General features: G+C 36.4%; 1 protein-coding gene across 3 annotated transcripts; it reads left to right on the top strand.

Moving 5' to 3' along the window:
* Positions 1-8,088: 8,088 nt before the first annotated feature.
* CLC-D (chloride channel D) lies at positions 8,089-18,721 on the top strand. 3 transcript variants are annotated; one of them, XM_087325157.1, is made up of 23 exons: positions 8,089-8,596; positions 10,582-10,654; positions 11,604-11,825; positions 11,901-11,947; positions 12,038-12,136; positions 13,340-13,414; positions 13,512-13,600; positions 14,497-14,637; positions 14,777-14,847; positions 14,942-15,021; positions 15,098-15,247; positions 15,341-15,400; positions 15,712-15,786; positions 15,893-16,044; positions 16,157-16,292; positions 16,383-16,514; positions 16,606-16,683; positions 16,802-16,857; positions 16,935-17,018; positions 17,119-17,275; positions 17,352-17,453; positions 17,984-18,025; positions 18,174-18,721. In XM_087325157.1, exons 1-23 carry the CDS (start codon positions 8,432-8,434, stop codon positions 18,213-18,215), a joined length of 2,328 nt encoding a protein of 775 aa, XP_087181283.1. In that variant the 5' UTR covers positions 8,089-8,431; the 3' UTR covers positions 18,216-18,721. The 3 variants fall into 3 exon arrangements, with proteins under 3 accessions (XP_087181283.1, XP_087181285.1, XP_087181286.1); XM_087325159.1 differs by having other exon boundaries at positions 17,984-18,030; XM_087325160.1 differs by lacking the exons at positions 8,089-8,596; positions 10,582-10,654 and adding an exon at positions 10,674-11,017.
* The last annotated feature ends 796 nt before the right edge of the window (positions 18,722-19,517 follow it).

Here is a 19,517-nt window from a genome sequence, read left to right as displayed (position 1 = left end):
TTTTACACATTAACAATGTAGTTCAATGATGAAATGTTGAATAATTAATCGTGATCATTTTCCCTAGTCAAAGAAAATACAAAATTCCTATGCTTTGATGTTGGTCATCATTCTCAAGATGCTTAAACTTCTATCATAAATTGAAGTTTTGTGCTTGTTAAATTTTAAAATTACTTGCACATGCTTGACGAATGTCCATAATATTATACAAAATCATTTTTAGGGTCAATTACATAAGCATAATTTTACATATGTGTGGTTCCTTTTCTACTCTAGCACATAGTGACTTGTTACATGCATAACAACAAATGCAACCAGATAATGCAAGGTATCATAAAAGTAATTCAATGACAATGTTGGAAAATCAAGGATGAGATGAAGCACGAGAAAGCTTTGACAAGATTGCAAGAAAGTAGTGACTTGCTACATGCATAACAACAAATGCATCCAGATAATGTGAGGTATCATGAAAGGTATCATGAAAGGAATTAACGGGCAATGTTGGATATCAAGGATGAGATGAATCACGAGAAAGTTGCCAACAAGATTACAAGAAAATATGTTGGGGGCATGATATGTACGATGCCACGAAAGGGCACAATTGAATGAGGAAACTCGACAAGAGAGATTAACAACTAGCATTGGAAGTGATATCGGTTCAATAGTAACAAGGTTCCTTTATTTATAGTTCTTGATTTCTAACATGTTTCATGGCCTTTTGGAAACAATTACATACATAACGACAAAAAAATGATGTTGAATGTAGAACTTGAGGACTCACACTAGGATTTTATGGATAGAGGTGATGGAAGATCACAACCTTACCAAGAGCATTGACCACATTTTTTGTAGGTTCCCAAGTGCAATTTCTAGAATAATAATATTGCTAATATACTAAACAATAATTATGGTTTTGTAGAGTTGGAAGTTTCAAACATTCTTAAACTTTAAATTCCACATGATCACCAATCTCAGCATTGCAGTGGAGGTAGAGTTACGATGTGGAAAAGGATCTCCAAGATAGAGATACAGAACGATGGGTGAACACAAATCATGGAATCTTTTTACTTCATGGGTAGCTTTGCAATTGCAAAGGGCATAAAGGATTTGGTTGGCTGACATGGAGAAGATACACTTGGATGTTTTTAATGACGTGCAGGAAAGGAGTTTCTCCAAAGAATGAGATCTCAAGGTTTTATAAATGAGTCATTAACTCGAAGAGTGCCTGTGGGAGTGGATGGATCCTATGGCCTACAAAATACCTACAAAAAAGGATAAAACATTGACCCAATTACAAAAGATTTGTAGAAGCAAACGTGATGTCAACATTGAGAGCTCATAGAAGAGGATTGAGAAAGATGGAATTCATAATACTACAATCAAGTTGATGGAAATAGCTTGCCAACAATCCATAATGGGGTTGTTGACTTCAAGCCAATATAGACCCGATACCCTTAAGAATGTGTAGACTAGCAATGAGATTGAATGAAAATATGCAAGGAGCTTTCTCGAAATGAATCCGTTGAGGCTCCAAATGTTCCAAAATCCACTTGAGAAGGTTTGCCGACATCGTGGGGTTGTTGACTTCAAGCCAATATAGACCCGATACCCTTAAGAATGTGTAGACTAGCAATGAGATTGAATGAAAATATGCAAGGAGCTTTCTCGAAATGAATCCGTTGAGGCTCCAAATGTTCCAAAATCCACTTGAGAAGGTTTGCCGACATCGACAATTGTTGAATGCATGGGTTGTTAGGAAACAAGCTCAACATGCGTAATGTGTGAATATGTATGCTCAATGAGTTATGAGCATTAAAAGTTTAATTCTAATTATCCTTGAGAAGAGAACATTGTAACCAACATCTGAGATGCACTTAATTAGAGAATATGTAAGATCATATGTATATTGTGAAATGCACATAGAACAAAGGTACACCACAATATAATGAGAGAATATTCTTTATCCCACTCTCTCTAACATTGGCCATTGTAGAGATAATATAGAGCAATGGTGACTCCATATAAAGCACTCTCCTCCCCTCTTGGTTGTATTTGTTGATAACGTCTCCCTTTGTTCTAGCTCTCGCCTGGTTAATACAATCTCTTATTTTTCACAAACAAACTATCACAAAGACTCCATTGCATGCAACTAGAATTATACCTTCCAATTCCAATTATTTGCATGGTATTAAAGTATGAAGTCAAATAAGTTTAAGCTTGTTCGCTAGCTCTTATGTGGTTGTGTCGTGTCATTGTTGTTCGAGGAGATTATCCATGTATACATACAAATTTGGGAAGCATTCTACCATCGAGAAGTTTGACCACAACAACTTGGTTTCATATAAGTACAAGAAGACTAAATATCGACTCAACAAAGGATAATATAGTTATAATAACAGTGACCTTGCAACCAATGTTTCCAACGTGGCAACAAGGGGCGAGACAAAGTAATTTATTGTCTTGCAATGTGCATGCATGACCATATACTCAACAATGTTCATGATGAAAAGACACCAAAAGGTATATTGGGAGAACCTCAAAAAGATATTCGCCACTTGGAAGCTTCAACTCCAACAAGAGTTTAAATAAGTTCAACAAAGAGACACAAGTATCAACAACTACACCATAGAAATGTTTTGGCTTTATGAAGTAGTTGGTCGATGAGTTTCCATATTGAAGAAGGAGAAATGGTGTGGACATGTCTTAATGCTTTCACAATATAAATTTTGACATTGTTCTTCGAACATTAATTGAAATTCGGGTGTGGATGACAAATGTTATTATCACGAGTGGATGGTGGATCCATATTTAGAAGATGAATAAGGGTGAGTGGAAGAAGTAACAAAGGTAGGAAACCATGTGGGGGTGGAAAATTGCCCATCACATGAATGGAAGAGGAAGAGAAAAATCAAGGAAGGGAGGTGTTGAGAATCAAACTCAACTAGAGTGTGAACATACCTGAGTAGGTAATGTGTGTGAACACACCACCACCTTGTAACATAACTATATGTCATAGAATGCAACGTGACACATTAGTTAAGCTTTTCCCCCTTTCCCGAGACTCGAGAGTGCATTCTAGTGAGAGAATGTGGAGAGAGGGTGACCTTATAAGCACCCTCCTCTCTCCTTTTGTAATTGTTGGTTGCCATTAATCTTCTTGTGACTATACAATTTTCAGTTCATCTTTTGTCTATCTTGTGGCTTTCTTCTCTCATACACTGTGACACACGTGCGCGCGCACACACACACCCCTCTAATACGCTTCCGGACACATGTAATTATTTACAAGGAGTTACGATGGAAGTGGAAACTAACCAAACAAAACCAAAATATTGGTTTGGGGGTAAACACAATCATAATGAGGCAAAACTTGGAAGACGAAGCGTGCAACTATGCTTCCAAATCCAAACAAACTGGATGACTATGGAAGCATGTTTGTGATCATTCGCCAAGCCAAATTCGTGAAGGTTCGCAAGAGTGGATGAAGAATCATAGCAAACGATATATGGCAACATGAGAGTGGAGATGATGCAATAAACTAATACAACTTGTTGATGATGTATCACTCCTTTGTTGTAAGACGAAATGCATCAAGAATGTATTGCATGTCCAAACTATCACAAAGAACTTGGTGTTTTTTTAGAAAACATTTCAAACAAGGAATTCAAATGTGATTCTATGATAAAGGGTGTTCATCAAAGACCTCAAAAATAAAGGAAGTTTGTGGGTCAAGGAAGACAACAAAAAAAAAAAGTTTAGCCTTGACAACAATACGATGAACTTGACCATGTTTAGGAAGGGGAAAATGTTCTCATTCAAAATTGAAACGTGGCATGAGAGGATCAAGCACGTGAACTTGCAAAATCTTTGAAGGAGGCAAGCAAGAGGAGTCATGAGGAGACTCTTAGAACTTGAGGGTGGGGTAACAATCAATGCATGTGTGAAGCATGTCAATTCAGGAAGCAACACCAACAACCATTTGTGAAGGAGTAGAATGTGAATTACAAACTTCTCGATCACATTCGTTTGAAGGTGTGGGGTATCACATGAATGACTACTTTTAGAGGTTGTCAATACTTCGTGACCTTCATCAATGAACCCTCTCGGCACACTTGGGTCTACCCAATGTAAGTGAAGAGTGAGGTGTTCACCCAATTTCAAAAGTTCAATAGCCTTGTAGAGAAAGAGAGCATAAATGAAGTTGATTGCATGGATGGGGAGAATACTTCTCTGATGAATTTTCAAACTTCCTCAAGCATGAAGGAATACAACATGACAATTTTCATGTGGGTAACTCGTATGGGCAAAACAAGTACAATTGCTATAACCCATCCATAAGAAAAACATATACAAGTAGGGTTGTCATGTTTGATGTGTCCATGAAAACCCCCTCCACATCAAATGATTCCAAGGACATTTTGACTGCTTTGAATTAGACCACATATTGCATCTTCGACTTGGATGAGCATACCCAACAAATCATTAGATGGATGCACTCATTGGGAATATAACAAATCAAATAATGAGGAATATAACTCTAGAGAGAATTGTGGAGTAGTTCGACGCAAACATTACATAGTGTGGATGTCCAAACAAAGGTAAGACTTAGATGGTCCAAGAAGTCTCTAACAACTTTGAAGGAAGCTACGAGGACGACTCCACTTCATCAATCAACAATGAGTTTATGCCCATTATGCCAAGACCAAGAATGAAGAAGGTCCTTCAATGAAGAAAATAACAAGTATAACAGTAAGGGGATAATCTTGTTTCTTGATTTAGATACAATGAACATATGACTCATGATTATGCCTTCATCATGAATGTGGTGGTCATTCCAAATCTAGATACAAACCCCAAAATGGGTGGAACTAATGAACCACAAGATTAAAGCCTTTATGACAATGATACATAGGATATTGTCTCACTCCCCAACATAAGAAAGCTATTGGATGTTGTACAAGGTCAAGCACAACCATAAAAAGATACACTTATGTAGATTAGGCATGAGTACCCTATTATGGTTCTCGTGAGCACAAAGACGAAATATCAAGACACATTCATTGTTGCATGCCAAGCAAAGGGGCTAAAGTGAATCCTCAAGGACTTTAGCATCCCCATAAAATGATTGGTTTGGATCCTCGTGACAACATGCCCAACATCCAACTAGAGCAAAACTTGATCTTTTATGTTGGGAAGGATTGCAAGAAGCACAATGAGGTGCACGACCTCCTTCCTTGTTAACAAAATCTCTTTTTGTTGTGTACATCTCTCTCTCTATCACACACACACACACACACACACACACACACACACACACACACACACTCACTCATGCACAACACGACACACATACTCACATGCATACTAGAATTACTCCTTCTAACTCTTATTCTTGACATGGGTTTCTTTGTGGGAATTACATGCTCAAAAACAAGCATAAGATCCATGAAATAAGCATTTGTTGAGCACAATGAAGTTAAGTTGTGACGACTATGAACCTAGATTCTAACTTGTGAAACACAAAAAACTATACTAACCTTGTTGAAAAGAATGAAGAAATCATGTGGGGCAACATCATCACTTGATGTATTTGTTGATACAAACTCAACCACACAAATCTTCGAGCATGTGGGTTTTCAAGTAAATTGTTGATCCAATGAGTGGAAGGTGCCTTTGTATAGAAGGAAGTGGATACTTTAGACAACTTGTCATAATTGGATTGATTGCAACTTTTGCATGCACTTGCGTATAACTCTTGTATAAACCAAATCCCTCCATTCATAAAGGTGTTGATTATTCTTGATTTATAGTTATCACCACCCGTTATGCGTAATTTAGCTTATCTTATTTTTAGTATTAATTTTAGCTTTGTTTTATAATCACCACCCGTTATGCGTAATTTAGCTTATCTTATTTTTAGTATTAATTTTAGCTTTGTTTTATAATCACCACCCGTTATGCGTAATTAGTTAATAATTATTTCTTTTTTACTCGTGTACACATCTTATTTGATTGAGTTTGTCAAATGGAACTATATTCTCTAGCTCTTATACTATCCATAACATTTTATCGATGATGGTGGAGCTAGGTAATCAATCAAATTGATCAAAGAATCTCTTGAGTGTCCTCTAGTCTCTCGAGAAAAATAAATTTTAAGTTCCAATAGTATCACTTTGCAATTAATTAACATGGATGCATGAGAAGCTACTCACTTTTTGAGTTATTTAGTAATAACTTTTATTGGCATATTTAAGCAAATTGCTAGATTTATCGTGACAAGGATGTCATCACTTCCTTGTTGCAATATAGCAACAATGCAAATATGAAAAAAGAGTAAATTTGGCTCGAAGTAGGGTAGAACAATGTAAAGGATTCCAATTCAAATTGTCGTGAATTTACAAATAAAAACTAGAATGCTATGAGCAAACAAGAAAAAATACTCATCATTTGTCAAGAAAAAAATTTAGTCACATATATGAATATGAATTGACTTTGTATATGCAATGGGTGCCCACTTTGGAGCACATGTACAAATAATGCAAAGGTCAATGCAATGCATGGAAATGGGGGTCTACACATGTGCAAGATGCTCGCAATCACCTGGGGATATGCATGCAAACATGCAATATATTGGAATGATGAAACATGTGATATTCCTCATAGACATGTAACGATGTAGCTATGTGTGGACACAATGTTCCTTGTATAAAGAGGACATCAAAACATTGATACAAAATATGCTAGGAGAATGTTAAATGGAATAAAATCTCATAAACATAGACGATTAAAAGTGAATCTTGATAGATTAAAACACGACATTATGCTAAGATTCAATAAGCATGACATACATAGGTAAAGGAGGAATCCCGTGAGATTACAATATGAAAGGCAAGGATCCAATTTTCTAGATGGGGCAGAGTACATGACGATATTGCAAATCTCTCCCCCTTTCTTGGTTGTTCTTTGCTCCTCTAAATGCATATAGAGTCATCTCCTTAGCTAGTTTAAAGGAAGGATATATGGCTGGCCATTGACTGTTTCACATGATGGTTTTGGTCCTAGTACGTAAAATTCGTGTTCGTATAGCATAACATTCGCTTTCCTACGTCGGAAAACGAATGCGAATGTTATTCAAACATTCTTGTGTTTTTTTTTTTGTTTTCCCCCCATTTTTTTAATGTTTTTTTTCCATTTTTTTGGCTTATTTACCTAATAATAAAATAGTTAATCCAAAAGTATGGTATTTATCATTCTTTGAGGATGTTTTTCTTACTCGAAATGCACATATGGTACATATGGTTCATACTATGGTCTGAGTCAACTTTTGGAAGCCATTTGGTTTCCTTTTTGTCCATCTAATTGGTAGGTATGTTGTAGCCGATTTGGCTAATCTAAACTTACAATAGAAGGATATCTTGAAAGCACCACACAAAGACAAAGATTGGAAGATGATGAGCGGGGATGCCTGTAATGACATCAAGGGGAGGTGAATGGCGTGAGGGACGGATGGGCAAGTGCACGGACGGACATACAGATGGACGGATGGGCGGGTGCATGGACGGGCATACAAATGGACGGATGGGCGGATGCATGGACGAACATATAGATGGACGGATGGGCACGAACATATAGATGGACGGGTCACGGGTGGACGAGTGCATGGACGGACAGATGGATGGATGGACATACATACATACATACATACATACATACATATGGACGGATGGGCGGACATATAGACGGACGGACGGATGGACGGGCATACATACAGACGGACGGATGGAGAGGCACGTGAGCTTGAGAGTGAAGGTGAAGAAAAATCAGAGACAGACAGCATAAGATCGATCGATCGATCGATCCATCGATCCATCCATCCATGGGATCCTCGCCTCCTCTCCTCTCTCTAAAAAAAGTACCCCTGCCCCCCCCTCCCCCTTTTTGTGCCCTTCCCAGAGGAGAACAGAGGAGAACAGAGGAAGCAACGACACATCGCCCACCAAAGAGGAAATCCGATGGTCTTGCAGTAGCTCTGCCTTCTTTCATGTCACATGCCATGCCATGCCCTGCGCTTCTTCTTCTCCTCCTTTTTCCTTTGTCTTTCCTTCACCTCATCTCGTGATTCTGAAATGAAGGGAAGAAAGGAAGCCAGAAAGAAGCGTTGACAGAGGACTAGTCCAGAGATACTCCATTCCAGCTCTACCCTGATCTTTCATGCTTTCATCCCTTTCATGCCTCCACCCACCGTTTCATGGACTCATCTAGCACCAACCACGGTGCTGAACATTAACATAGAAATTAACAGAGAAGACTGTACTTCTTATAATATAGATACTATTCTCAATAAGATAAGTGATACCACTTGTTGCCTCAGACATATTTATTATTATTATTATTATTCATATTTAGCTTTTCGATCTCCATCGCCATCATCATGGATGTTGAACATGCCTACCGTTGGCCTCGATGGTCACCTCTTCGGAGCTCAGATCCGACAACTGAGGATGGCCTTGATGGGCATCTTGAGGAATCTGACTCATCTACCATGGAAAGCCTTGATTATGAAGTCATTGAGAATCTCGCCTACAGGGAGGAGCAGGTGAAAAACACACCCAAATCTTGTATTTTGTATAATTGTATTTGCATTTGGACCCAATTCTTGCTGATCCCACCTATTGCAAGAATCATGTAAATCATACCATTCCGAAAAGAGGAGATAATCATTACCTGGTTGCAATATTTCTGATCCAACGCTTGCCTAGTTTGCGGGGTAAGATAAATACCCAATTTGTAAATTTGTGATCTTAATATTTGATTAGATTCTCGAATCTCTCCTCTCACAAGGGCCAGGTAAAACCCCATATGTATTACTTCCCATGTTTTGATCGATCTTACATTTTGATCAAATTTTCACCTTTTGCACGGACAGTGTAAAGACCCAATGCCTATACTTTGTTTATTGTTACATTTCAGTTTGATTCTTAATGATATAATTTTGATATTTTCTTTGACCTTGAATTTATAGTAAAGGCGAAATGCCTATATTACATTTGCCCAAAAGTTTCCAGCCAGTTTTGGGCCCTTCTGATTCCAATATATTTGATTCTTGCATTCCAATCAGTTTCTCGCCCTGTTGAGAAGAGCATGTATACAAAAGGAAAACTTACTGATTTACCACTCTCTATAGGTATGGAATTTACCAAAGAATCCAAAGTTTGGAAAGTATCTATGCCCAACACCACTTTCACAAACCTAATTAGAACCATATTAATGTATTTGAGTGGCCATTAATGCGTTGCTAGTTCTTGCAGGGACTAATTATTAGTCAAAAAATACAATTAACCATTCATCATGAACAAAAGTAGCATAAAAACAAACAAAATACAGGCTAATTATGTTTCTTTTCTTATTCATACTTTGAAGGAGATAATGATCCATTCATGTTAAATTGCACTGATTTGAGAAGATGTAGCAATTCTTTAATAGCTTAATTCTGCTAATGTGGTATTAATTGCGTTTAATGCGGGGTTTGGTAATTTTGAGGAAAAACTGGATAATCTTTTGATAGATTCTCATAGTTGTATTGGCATATTAGCAAATTTCACTACATGATTAACCAAGCCCTAGATTATATTCGATCTTACATTTCAGTTCAATTGCGGAATCTCACCGTGCACAAGAAGGTAAAGACACTATTCCTATATTTTAATCTTGATCCCATTTGAGTATTTTGATCTCGTACCTCAATCCATTTTTTACTATCTCAAAGCATGAGGATACCTAACTCCTATACTTGATAATCTATTTCTGACCTAATTCTTGCCTTATCAGGAGAAGAATGTAAAGATGAATAGTTTGATATTGTATTTCTATCCAATTCTTGCCTATCGTAAGAAGCGGATGAATACCAAATTTCTATATATCGTATTGTATTTCAATCTAATTCCTGTCCATATTTGGGGGAAGACTTGTTCTAGTATTTTTGATCTCGTATTTCAATCAAATTCTTCAAGGAGCAGGTGAAGTTGGTAAAGACCACATTCAATATATTGATATTGTACTTCAATCTGATTCTCGCCGATCATGAAAGGCATGTGAATACCCAGTTCTTACATTTTGGTTCCAATCTTCGCTCTATTGAGGGAAGAAGACAAAAACCCCATTCCCATATGTTTGATCTTGCCTGATTGCGAGGAACGGGTAGAACGTAATTCCTTTACTTCGACAAGCAGAAGCGAATGACCCAATGGCCATACTTATTTTCTTTCATCTTGATCTGATCCTTTCTTGTTATGAGTAGCAAGTAATACCAATCCTTTACTTTGATCTTACATTCCAGTCTATCTCAAGGAGAGTTAAAGACCTAATCTATACATTTTGATTTTGCATTTAATCCACCCCTCCCCTATTGGGAGATACAGGTAAATAATACCCAATCTGATACTTTGATATTGTATTTCAATCTCAAAACTTTCACCTCTCGAGTCACTGGATCTTTAAATACTTTTTCATCCATCTCACTGTTTAGGTTTCTGCAATGTTCTTTCTTGTTCAGCACTCATATCATCTCGTTTTATGTATCAGGCTTCCAGGGGGAAATTCCACTATGTATCGTATGTGTCGCTCAAGTGGATCTTTGTTCTTATGATTGGTGTCGGTAAGTCTTCTTTTGCTACTCAATCAACTTTTCATTTTTGTTAATGAGTGATTTTGTTTGTATTATAAATATTGCTTTCATGTTCCCTCTCATTGGCGATTTGGAAATTGGTAAGATCTAGTTACCATGTGAAACTATGGAACAGATTAAGTATTCTAATGGGGTAAACTGAAAGTATATTTAATGGAGTGTGAAGTGTTCTAATTTAGCTCTAGAGATGCTGCTAATGGAATTTGAGCACACTGAATTGATCATCTTCTTCCATTGGTTGCTCTCCCTTAAAGAAATTCAATTGTGAGAGACTATTCTTTTAATGGACACTGCTCATTCTTGCTCATGTCAGTCCCTCAGAAAGAACTCTTTGTAAGTGAGAGTAAAGGAGCCAACGAATACTTGTGAGGTGAATGTGTATATATAGCAACTACTGACATGTGTGTCAATATGATTTTCCTTTCATCAATCTTTTGCAGATTCGTTACAAATGGCCAGTAATGCGGATTATTGAAGTTTTTTACTTGCATAATCCCTTTTTCTCCCTCTGTTCTAATTTCTAATCAGAAAAACCTATTTTTTGTTGTCTACACCATTTGTGATTGGTTACCAACAGTATCCTTTGATAGTTTCTTTACATACATGATCAGATCTTTTGTTTTATAAACTAGGTTACATTTTCTTTGTATTTTTTCTTAACGTGAAAATTATAATTTCTTACAAGCAACTGTAGTGGACCCATTTATTCAGACAGTGATCAGTGTTTATCTATCTATATATTTTCCCTCCTGGTTTTTGGGAAATTACACTGTTCAATTTGAAAGCTTAGATAAATGTTATGCCTGATTTTCATCCAATATATTGATGTTGAATTTGCCTTAGTGCTTGAATAATATGAAGAATCTGCTGGATGTCATCCAATATGCACTGAAGGTTAATTTCTACTGTTATTATGCAGCGACAGGATTTTCAGCCTTCTTTATAAATATTGCGGTGGAGAACTTCTCTGGATGGAAGTTTTCTGCAACTTTTACCATCATGCAGCATTCTTATTTTGCTGGGTTTCTTGTGTATGTGATTTTCAATGGTGCATTAGTGTTCTCTTCTGTCTATATTGTCACGCAATATGCGCCAGCGGCAGCTGGTTCTGGAATTCCAGAAATCAAAGGGTATCTAAATGGTAAGCTCATTTTCACTAGAAATAAACTATTTTCAAGATCTCAGACATTTACCCCTCGATGTCTGCAACTGCCAGGAATAGACACCCCAGGAATTTTACTGTTCAGGACACTTGTTGGGAAGGTAGTAATGATAATTTCAATCCCAGCTAAATGAATATGGCTTTACCTTTTGTTGTCTATTTTTGTGAAAGTGTTCTCTCCAAACATCCAGATTTTTGGTAGCATTGGGTCTGTTGGAGGAGGATTGGCACTTGGCAAAGAAGGTCCCCTTGTACATACCGGAGCATGCATTGCATCTTTAGTGGGCCAGGTTAGCAAAAGTCTCTTCCAACTACCTTGAACATATCTACCTAAACCTGCATTATTAATATACATCTTGAGACAAGCTTTCATCTAATAATCATGCGTTATTGACTTGTATGTAAGCAATTTTCCTTGGAAACTTGCACCATTTTTATTCATTGGTTGATTACATGTATGCAGTTTTCCTTGGAAGTTGCCATATGCAATATATTGGTTGAATTCTGTGCAAGAAAACAAGCGAAAACATCAGAAAACAAATATTGCTAAATATTAGAATTAGGTCTAAATGCTATTTGAGTTATTCAAGAACAAAGGGATAGCCAAAAGTATCTACAAGTGATCAACTTTACAAATAAAGTAAAAAATCAGCAGTAGAATTCTAAAAGGCAAGAGTGATAGTCTCTTTCAAAATGTTTATGCCTTAGATAGCTTTGGGAAGTCCATGTTCCTTTCTTGATATTTTCCTGTTTTATCATCTCATCAATAAGGCACCATGCACCTGATTATTTTCACATTTTTCCCTAGCCTTCCAAGAATGTGAGTTTAAGGCTCAACTTTGGGCTCATAAGATCTCTCCAATTCAAGAAGTTTTATGAATGGAGAATTAGCAGTTTCTGAAATTGTCTTGTCAGTAGTGAATCATGATTTAATTGTTTAGATCCTAAAGTGTACAGAATTGATAGATAATGATAGGTTCGTAAGTATCATTCCAGTTGAGAGACTCACCTTAACTGAAGCAAAGGAGTGGGGGAACTTACCATTGCAATTACTCTATTGAAGATCTTGGCAAGAATCCACAAAATAGGTTGGATTGAGGCGAGATTGTCTAGAGGGAGGAGAGGAAGGCGAAGGGGAAAAAGAATGAGAATAAGAAAAAGAAAAAGGAATATCTTGAATGCCGGTGAATATGTGCACTTCTTGATAAGTTGTAGTTTTCTCTTTGGTGGTTTTGCTGTTTTTATTTCTGCTTTGCCTGCAGCCACAACAATTTTTTTGGAGATCACAAGATGCTCTACCGTCGTTCCATTTATTTCAGCTTATGTTTATATCAACTGGTTGTTTTGTTGTGGGCTTTTCAATGCAAGCATAATTAACATATTTGAATGTTAGGTTAGAACGTTTGGTCTCCCTGTAGGCAGAAAAGATTTCTGTAATATATCTTTACAATGTATCAACTAGAGGATGATACTGACATGTGTTAAACTATTAGGGAGGATCTACAAAGCATTATGTGAATTGGAGATGGTTGCGAGTTTTCAAAAATGACAGAGATCGACGAGATTTGGTGAGAGCGTGATAGCATGCATTGCTGTCCTTTTATGTTTCCGTGATATGGTCCTATAGTTCAGAACATTTTATGTTCATTCATATTTTGTTGATAGGTGACTTGTGGATGTGCTGCTGGTGTCTCTGCAGCTTTTAGGGCACCAGTTGGTGGTGTACTCTTTGCTTTAGAAGAAGTTACTTCATGGTAAGTGAATATGATATCTTGTTGATGACATCAATCACTAGCTGTATGCCCAGGAAATCTTGCAAGCGATTGAATTTTTTGCATTTCAAAGATATTAACAATGAGCACTACCTCATTGCCAAGTTTAACATGCTATATTACCAACTCACTATAACCTATGAAGGAGGACTCAAATGAGATAGTGTAACATGCTATAATCCTAAACCATCTAAAGATTATGTGTGGATTAGGAGAAAATTAAAGATTTACAAAGATATTAGATAGTATACAATGATGTACCTTAATGCTATTTTCAGCTAGAGCTAGCACTGCTTCTTTCTGTGTATATAGAAGAGACAGATGTGTTTTTTGTTAAACATTATTTCATGTATGGCAGCCAAAATCTCAAAATTTTGAATTTAGATAAGAACAGAGGGGAAAGGATCGAGGGCCACTCAACTATGCCATAATTTCCAATTATGCCACTCAACTTTTAGAAATAATGCCACACATTTCAGGATTTCTGGAAGTTCCATGGCAAATTAATTAGCAGTGTTCTTAGTGAGAATAAACTTAAGTAGGTGAGAGGGGAATAATGTTTGAGGTGTGCTCCTACAAATATAGGTATAAAAATGCTCCTACAAATTAAATGCCCCAATGTTTTGGGAATTTCTTGAAGTGGACTGGCATTCTGATAATTCACCCAAGACATAACTCTTGATGTAGCATTTCGGTCTAATGATGGTTGATCCAGCTTAGGACTTGGGATTCGATTATGGATCTTTTTTACTATGCATAAAAGTTGCACATAAATGTATTTGCATACCGTGTTTCGGTGTAATTTGGGCATGGTGATATTTTGGGCATTCAGGAGACCATTATGATGTTCTGGACCATTATCATTCTTTATTTTGTAGGTGGAGAAGTCAGTTGCTTTGGAGGGTCTTCTTCACCTCTGCTGTGGTAGCTGTTGTTGTGAGAGGAGCAATGGGCTGGTGCAAAAGTGGGAAGTGTGGACATTTTGGATCTGGTGGATTTATAATTTGGGATATATCTGGGTAGATTCTCTAATAAATATTGGATATGAACTAAAATCTTTCATGGAGTTCACCTCTTCAATCATTCAGATTATTGAAGGGTGTACAATTTTGAAGTACATTTTCTGAAATCCAGAATCTTCTTGTGATGCATTTATAGTGGTCAAGAAGACTACTCCTTTTATGAGCTCTTACCTATGGCGATGCTTGGAGTAATTGGAGGACTTTTAGGTACACATTACATTATTTCTTGTATCTTGATATGATATGACAATGTAATAAAAATATGAATATTGATCAGCATTGACACAATTATTGAATACAGGTGCACTTTTCAATCAGCTTACTTTATACCTGTCTTCATGGCGCCGAAACACACTGCACAAAAAAGGGGATCGTGTCAAAGTACTGATAATTTTTTTTACATATTTTCTCTGTATTTATACACTTCAGTAACTAACATGCTCTGTGTATATTTCAGATTATAGAAGCATGCCTTGTATCATTACTGACATCAATTCTTTCATTTGGTTTGCCGCTATTAACAAAATGCACACCATGTCCAGATCCAGAAAAGTATCCTGACATAATCTGTCCTCGACCTGAAGGAACCTATGGAAACTATGTAAATGTAAGTTATATAGTACTATGGGTTTCGGCACCATGTACATTGATTGATATTGATGCAAATTCAGCATTTCTTATGTACTGTTATTATCTGTAGTTCTATTGTTCAAGAGACAATGAATACAATGACCTTGCTACAATCTTTTTTAACACACAGGTAAATCAGAGCTCTCTTTTATAATATATGTTCTTATAAATGACATCTTTTAGGAAATAATCCTTCAGCACCTTGAGCTTACATGCAGTCATCATTGGAAATTTTAGAAACTTCAAGAATTTATCTTCATTGTAGTTTAATATGACGGGTCTGACGTCAGATTTAAACAACAATTTGGCTGGAATGTGTGTAAAATACTTATTTAATAGCATCAGGAAAATTCTCTCTGCATATTTAATAATATCTGGAACTGTATCCAAGCATAAAAAGCCAATTCTGTGAACGTGATGCAAACCACATTTCTTCTTTAGGATGATGCAATTCGGAATCTTTTCAGTACAAAAACGGTTCATGAATATAGTGCAAGTAGTCTTCTTACTTATCTGGTAAGCAAAGAAAGATTATCTGAATACTCAATACACGATGCAGGGATCATAGAAGTTGCATATAAAATATAGCCTTCTGAAATCTTCTAGCATTGGTTTTCTGCAGGCAATGTTCTTTTCCCTTGCAGTTATAACATATGGCACAGCTGTACCATCCGGACAGTTTGTGCCTGGTATTATGATTGGGGCTACATATGGTCGACTTGTGGGAATGTTTGTGGTTAAAGTCTATAAAAAGTTAAATATCGACGAAGGAACGTAAGATATTTGTGCTAGTCATGCTTTTAAAGGATTGCTATATCTGTAATTATTACATATGCTTGATCTGGCATGCATCTAAATACAAATTAGTAAATTTTCTCTTTAACAGTTATGCATTACTTGGAGCTGCTTCTTTTCTTGGTGGCTCTATGCGGATGACGGTGTCTCTTTGTGTCATAATGGTTGAAATTACCAATAACTTGAAGCTACTTCCCCTGATTATGTTGGTCCTTCTGATCTCAAAGGCAAGTCTTAGAAATGTGCTTTTTGCCAATTTTATAAGTTTTCGGGATCAGGATTTGTGAGACCTAAAACAGTTGTTTGTTTGTTGACAGGCCGTCGGTGATATATTCAATGCAGGTTTCTATGAAGAGCAAGCTCACCTTAGAGGTATCCCTCTACTTGAATCAAGGCCAAAACATTTCATGCGCAAAACACAAGTGAAAGAAACATGCCAATCGCAGAAGGTAATTTATTTTCTCATTTATATGCTCTACTTCTTGAGATTAGTTGCATCTCAGTTATGATAATTCAAAGATGCCTTTTTACTGGCAATAGGTTGTTACCTTTGACCGCATATCAAAGGTTGGGTATATCTTGTCAGTGCTTCGCAGCAATCAACATCATGGGTTTCCTGTGAGTTCTACTCTCTGGTTTAGAATTCCATTGTGCTTTAGACCATAGCAAATTATTTTATAAAGTGAACACAAGGTTTTCAACTAATGCTGTTCCTTGACCAATTGTGACTGTATAGGTGATTGATAAACTACAGAGTGGTGAAACTGTTGTAATTGGACTGATTTTGCGGAAGTAAGTTTCAGACTGATCTCTACAATGCTATGTTTTTCTATTTTATAAACTTTTAGATAAATTTCTTTTATGGACAGTTATTTGCTGGTTCTTTTACAATCTAAGAAAGACTTTCAGCTGGATGATTCTCATGGCAACACCCAAACACAGATCTCATCTAGGTTTGTCTTAATCAACCTGTAATATTTTTGTTGGTATTGGTAAATCATTTACAACCACTAGGATATGTTTGTTTTTTCGCTGAGCTATCTCTTGGCACAGGCACAACGTGACTGAATTTGTAAAACCAGTTTCAAGCAAAGGTCTGTCAGTAGAAGATGTTTGCTTAACCCCTGAAGAGATGGAAATGTATCTAGATCTAGAGCCATTTGTCAACCCCTCTCCTTATATTGTGCCTGAAGATATGTCCTTAACAAAGGTAACAAAAGCTGAACTCAGCAATTTTACACTGAATTCTCAATCAATTCCTGACTACATCTTTGTAATTTTACAAGGTTTACAACCTTTTCCGGCAACTTGGTCTTAGGCATGCACTTGTTGTGCCTCGACCTTCTCAAGTTGTTGGGATAATCACGAGAAAAGACTTGCTAACGGAGGTGAGCGAGTATCTTTTAGACTGATTGATAAATAAGTGAAAATTATTAAATATAAATTTTTATATGAATCAGAAACTTCAAAAGTACGCTTGCTTATTTTCAAAATCACCTCTATATGCTTGAACCAAAACTGGTTTTCCATCCTAATGACAAACTTAAGGCACTTTCAAAGAGGAACTTTAATTTGTCCAATTAGGAGAGAAAGCAAGTACTTAAATCTTGGATTTAATTTGCACCTATCTAAATAGCCCGAATATCCCTCTGTTTTTGAACTTTAAATTTTAAAGAACGCAGGGTAATTTTGTAATTGTTTTCAAGACAAGGGAGGGGTATTTCTAGTAAATATCTGGAAGATCATGGGTATTTTTGTGTTTCTCCCTCTAATTATACCGAAGCTTGTCATATGGAAATTTTCTTTTTTTCTCCTCACAAGGGAGGGCTTGGTTAGATGTTTTATTTTCTCTTTGATGATAAGATGTTTTTTTAATCTATTTATTAATTCTCTTTATATAAGTATTTGTTTTTTCCAGCCAAGCGAAGACAAAGTGGTGCAAGAACTTTCTGCTGTCAGAGTAAGGTCTAGCTGTTTCCATGTACTCTATAACATCATACTGATAATAATAATAATAATAAGAGTAATAGCTTTGGAATTGTGGCTGAATGATATATAGTTAACAGGGGATTTAATTCACATACTTTATGTTCATTTTGACATGCCAGATGAGATCAGATCCCCTGCTTCAACATCTCTTGCTTGCCTAGTAAGGTCTTAATGCTGACCGAGGTTGTATATTTTCATCATATCATTTTATGGATTTAAGGAAGTAAAAAGGGGTTGTTCGCATGGGCTCTTACGGCAGGGATTACAGATCTTCCTTTTTTTTCCTATTCTTCTCACACATGGAGCACGATGATTCAACCTTTTTGAGTGTATAGTTTCTTCTGGTTTTACTATGTCATGAAAGAGAAAAAAGATGAGAGAAAAAAACTTGTATATCCCCATATTCTTTTGAAATGCCATCCTTCCCTTGTTTTTATAAAGGGCCGGATCATTGATGCTAAGAAAAGATAAGAACATACGGTGTATGTGTTGCCGCCAAACTTCCTGACCTTTTTTTGTTAGGTTGGTCTGGTCAGAGTAGGAAAGAGTGGTGGTACTTGTTTTGGCCCAAGGCTTACATATGAAAATGGCATAACTCTATTCTTTGTTTCTTTCTTTTAGCAATCCAAAAAAAAAGAGGGCCCTGGATCTATTGCGTTTTTTTCTAGTTTCTTTTGAGTAAATATCTGTGGTTGTTTTGTTAAGAACTCATCATTTGTTTGGTAATCTGGATGTGTATGCCACATCCATAACTCCAAAGAAGAATTTCATTCATCTACATGAGAAATTGAATTTAAATAAGTAAACAAATTTAGCCTATTGTGGTGGACAACTCCCATGATGGCATTGCTTCATTTAGATAGTAGTTGACAACACTTATGGCTTTGTTGGTCTTTGCTTATTTCAAAGGTTTTTTAGATTGGTATCTTCGGGCCTCATTTCATGAATACTAGGTTTACATGATTACTTGTACTTTTACAAAATATCTGGTAGTTACTAAGGAGCTCACTTGGGAGATCCACAAGTTGTGTTTTTTTAAAAATGTTAAATCTCTTGCTTAGAGAAAGCTTTAATACAAGCTGTATGCATTCCATGTAGTATAGTCATATCACAAATTGAAATATTTTAGTTCCCCACTTATGAACAAAATCACTTAGGTACTTTAGATTGGGTTTGTGTGTCTCATTTGCTTGAGGATAGGTCTCAAGTATTCACTTCTATCACCACCAATTCAAGAGTCTTCACATTATATATTGACCCAAAACCCTTAATAGGGCAAGAGCTATGACAATTCCATGTCATATATAACCTTGGATCTAAGACAATACTCCTTGTTTTCTTATCTTTGAAGTCACTAAATATATTCAAGTGATATTTTTCTAGGTTACATTTGAATTTGAAGATGTTTTGCATGGACATGGTGATGACCATTGCAAATGTATAACGAATGTCTTGTGTGTTTT

Source organism: Azolla caroliniana, unplaced genomic scaffold (assembly GCF_043228905.1).
Source record: "Azolla caroliniana isolate FFs.n. ecotype wild unplaced genomic scaffold, voAzoCaro1.0.p SCAF_9, whole genome shotgun sequence".
Classification (NCBI taxonomy): domain Eukaryota; kingdom Viridiplantae; phylum Streptophyta; class Polypodiopsida; order Salviniales; family Salviniaceae; genus Azolla; species Azolla caroliniana.
The sequence above is the reverse complement of the archived record's forward strand: the minus strand, read 5'-3'. Positions and strand labels throughout refer to the sequence as shown.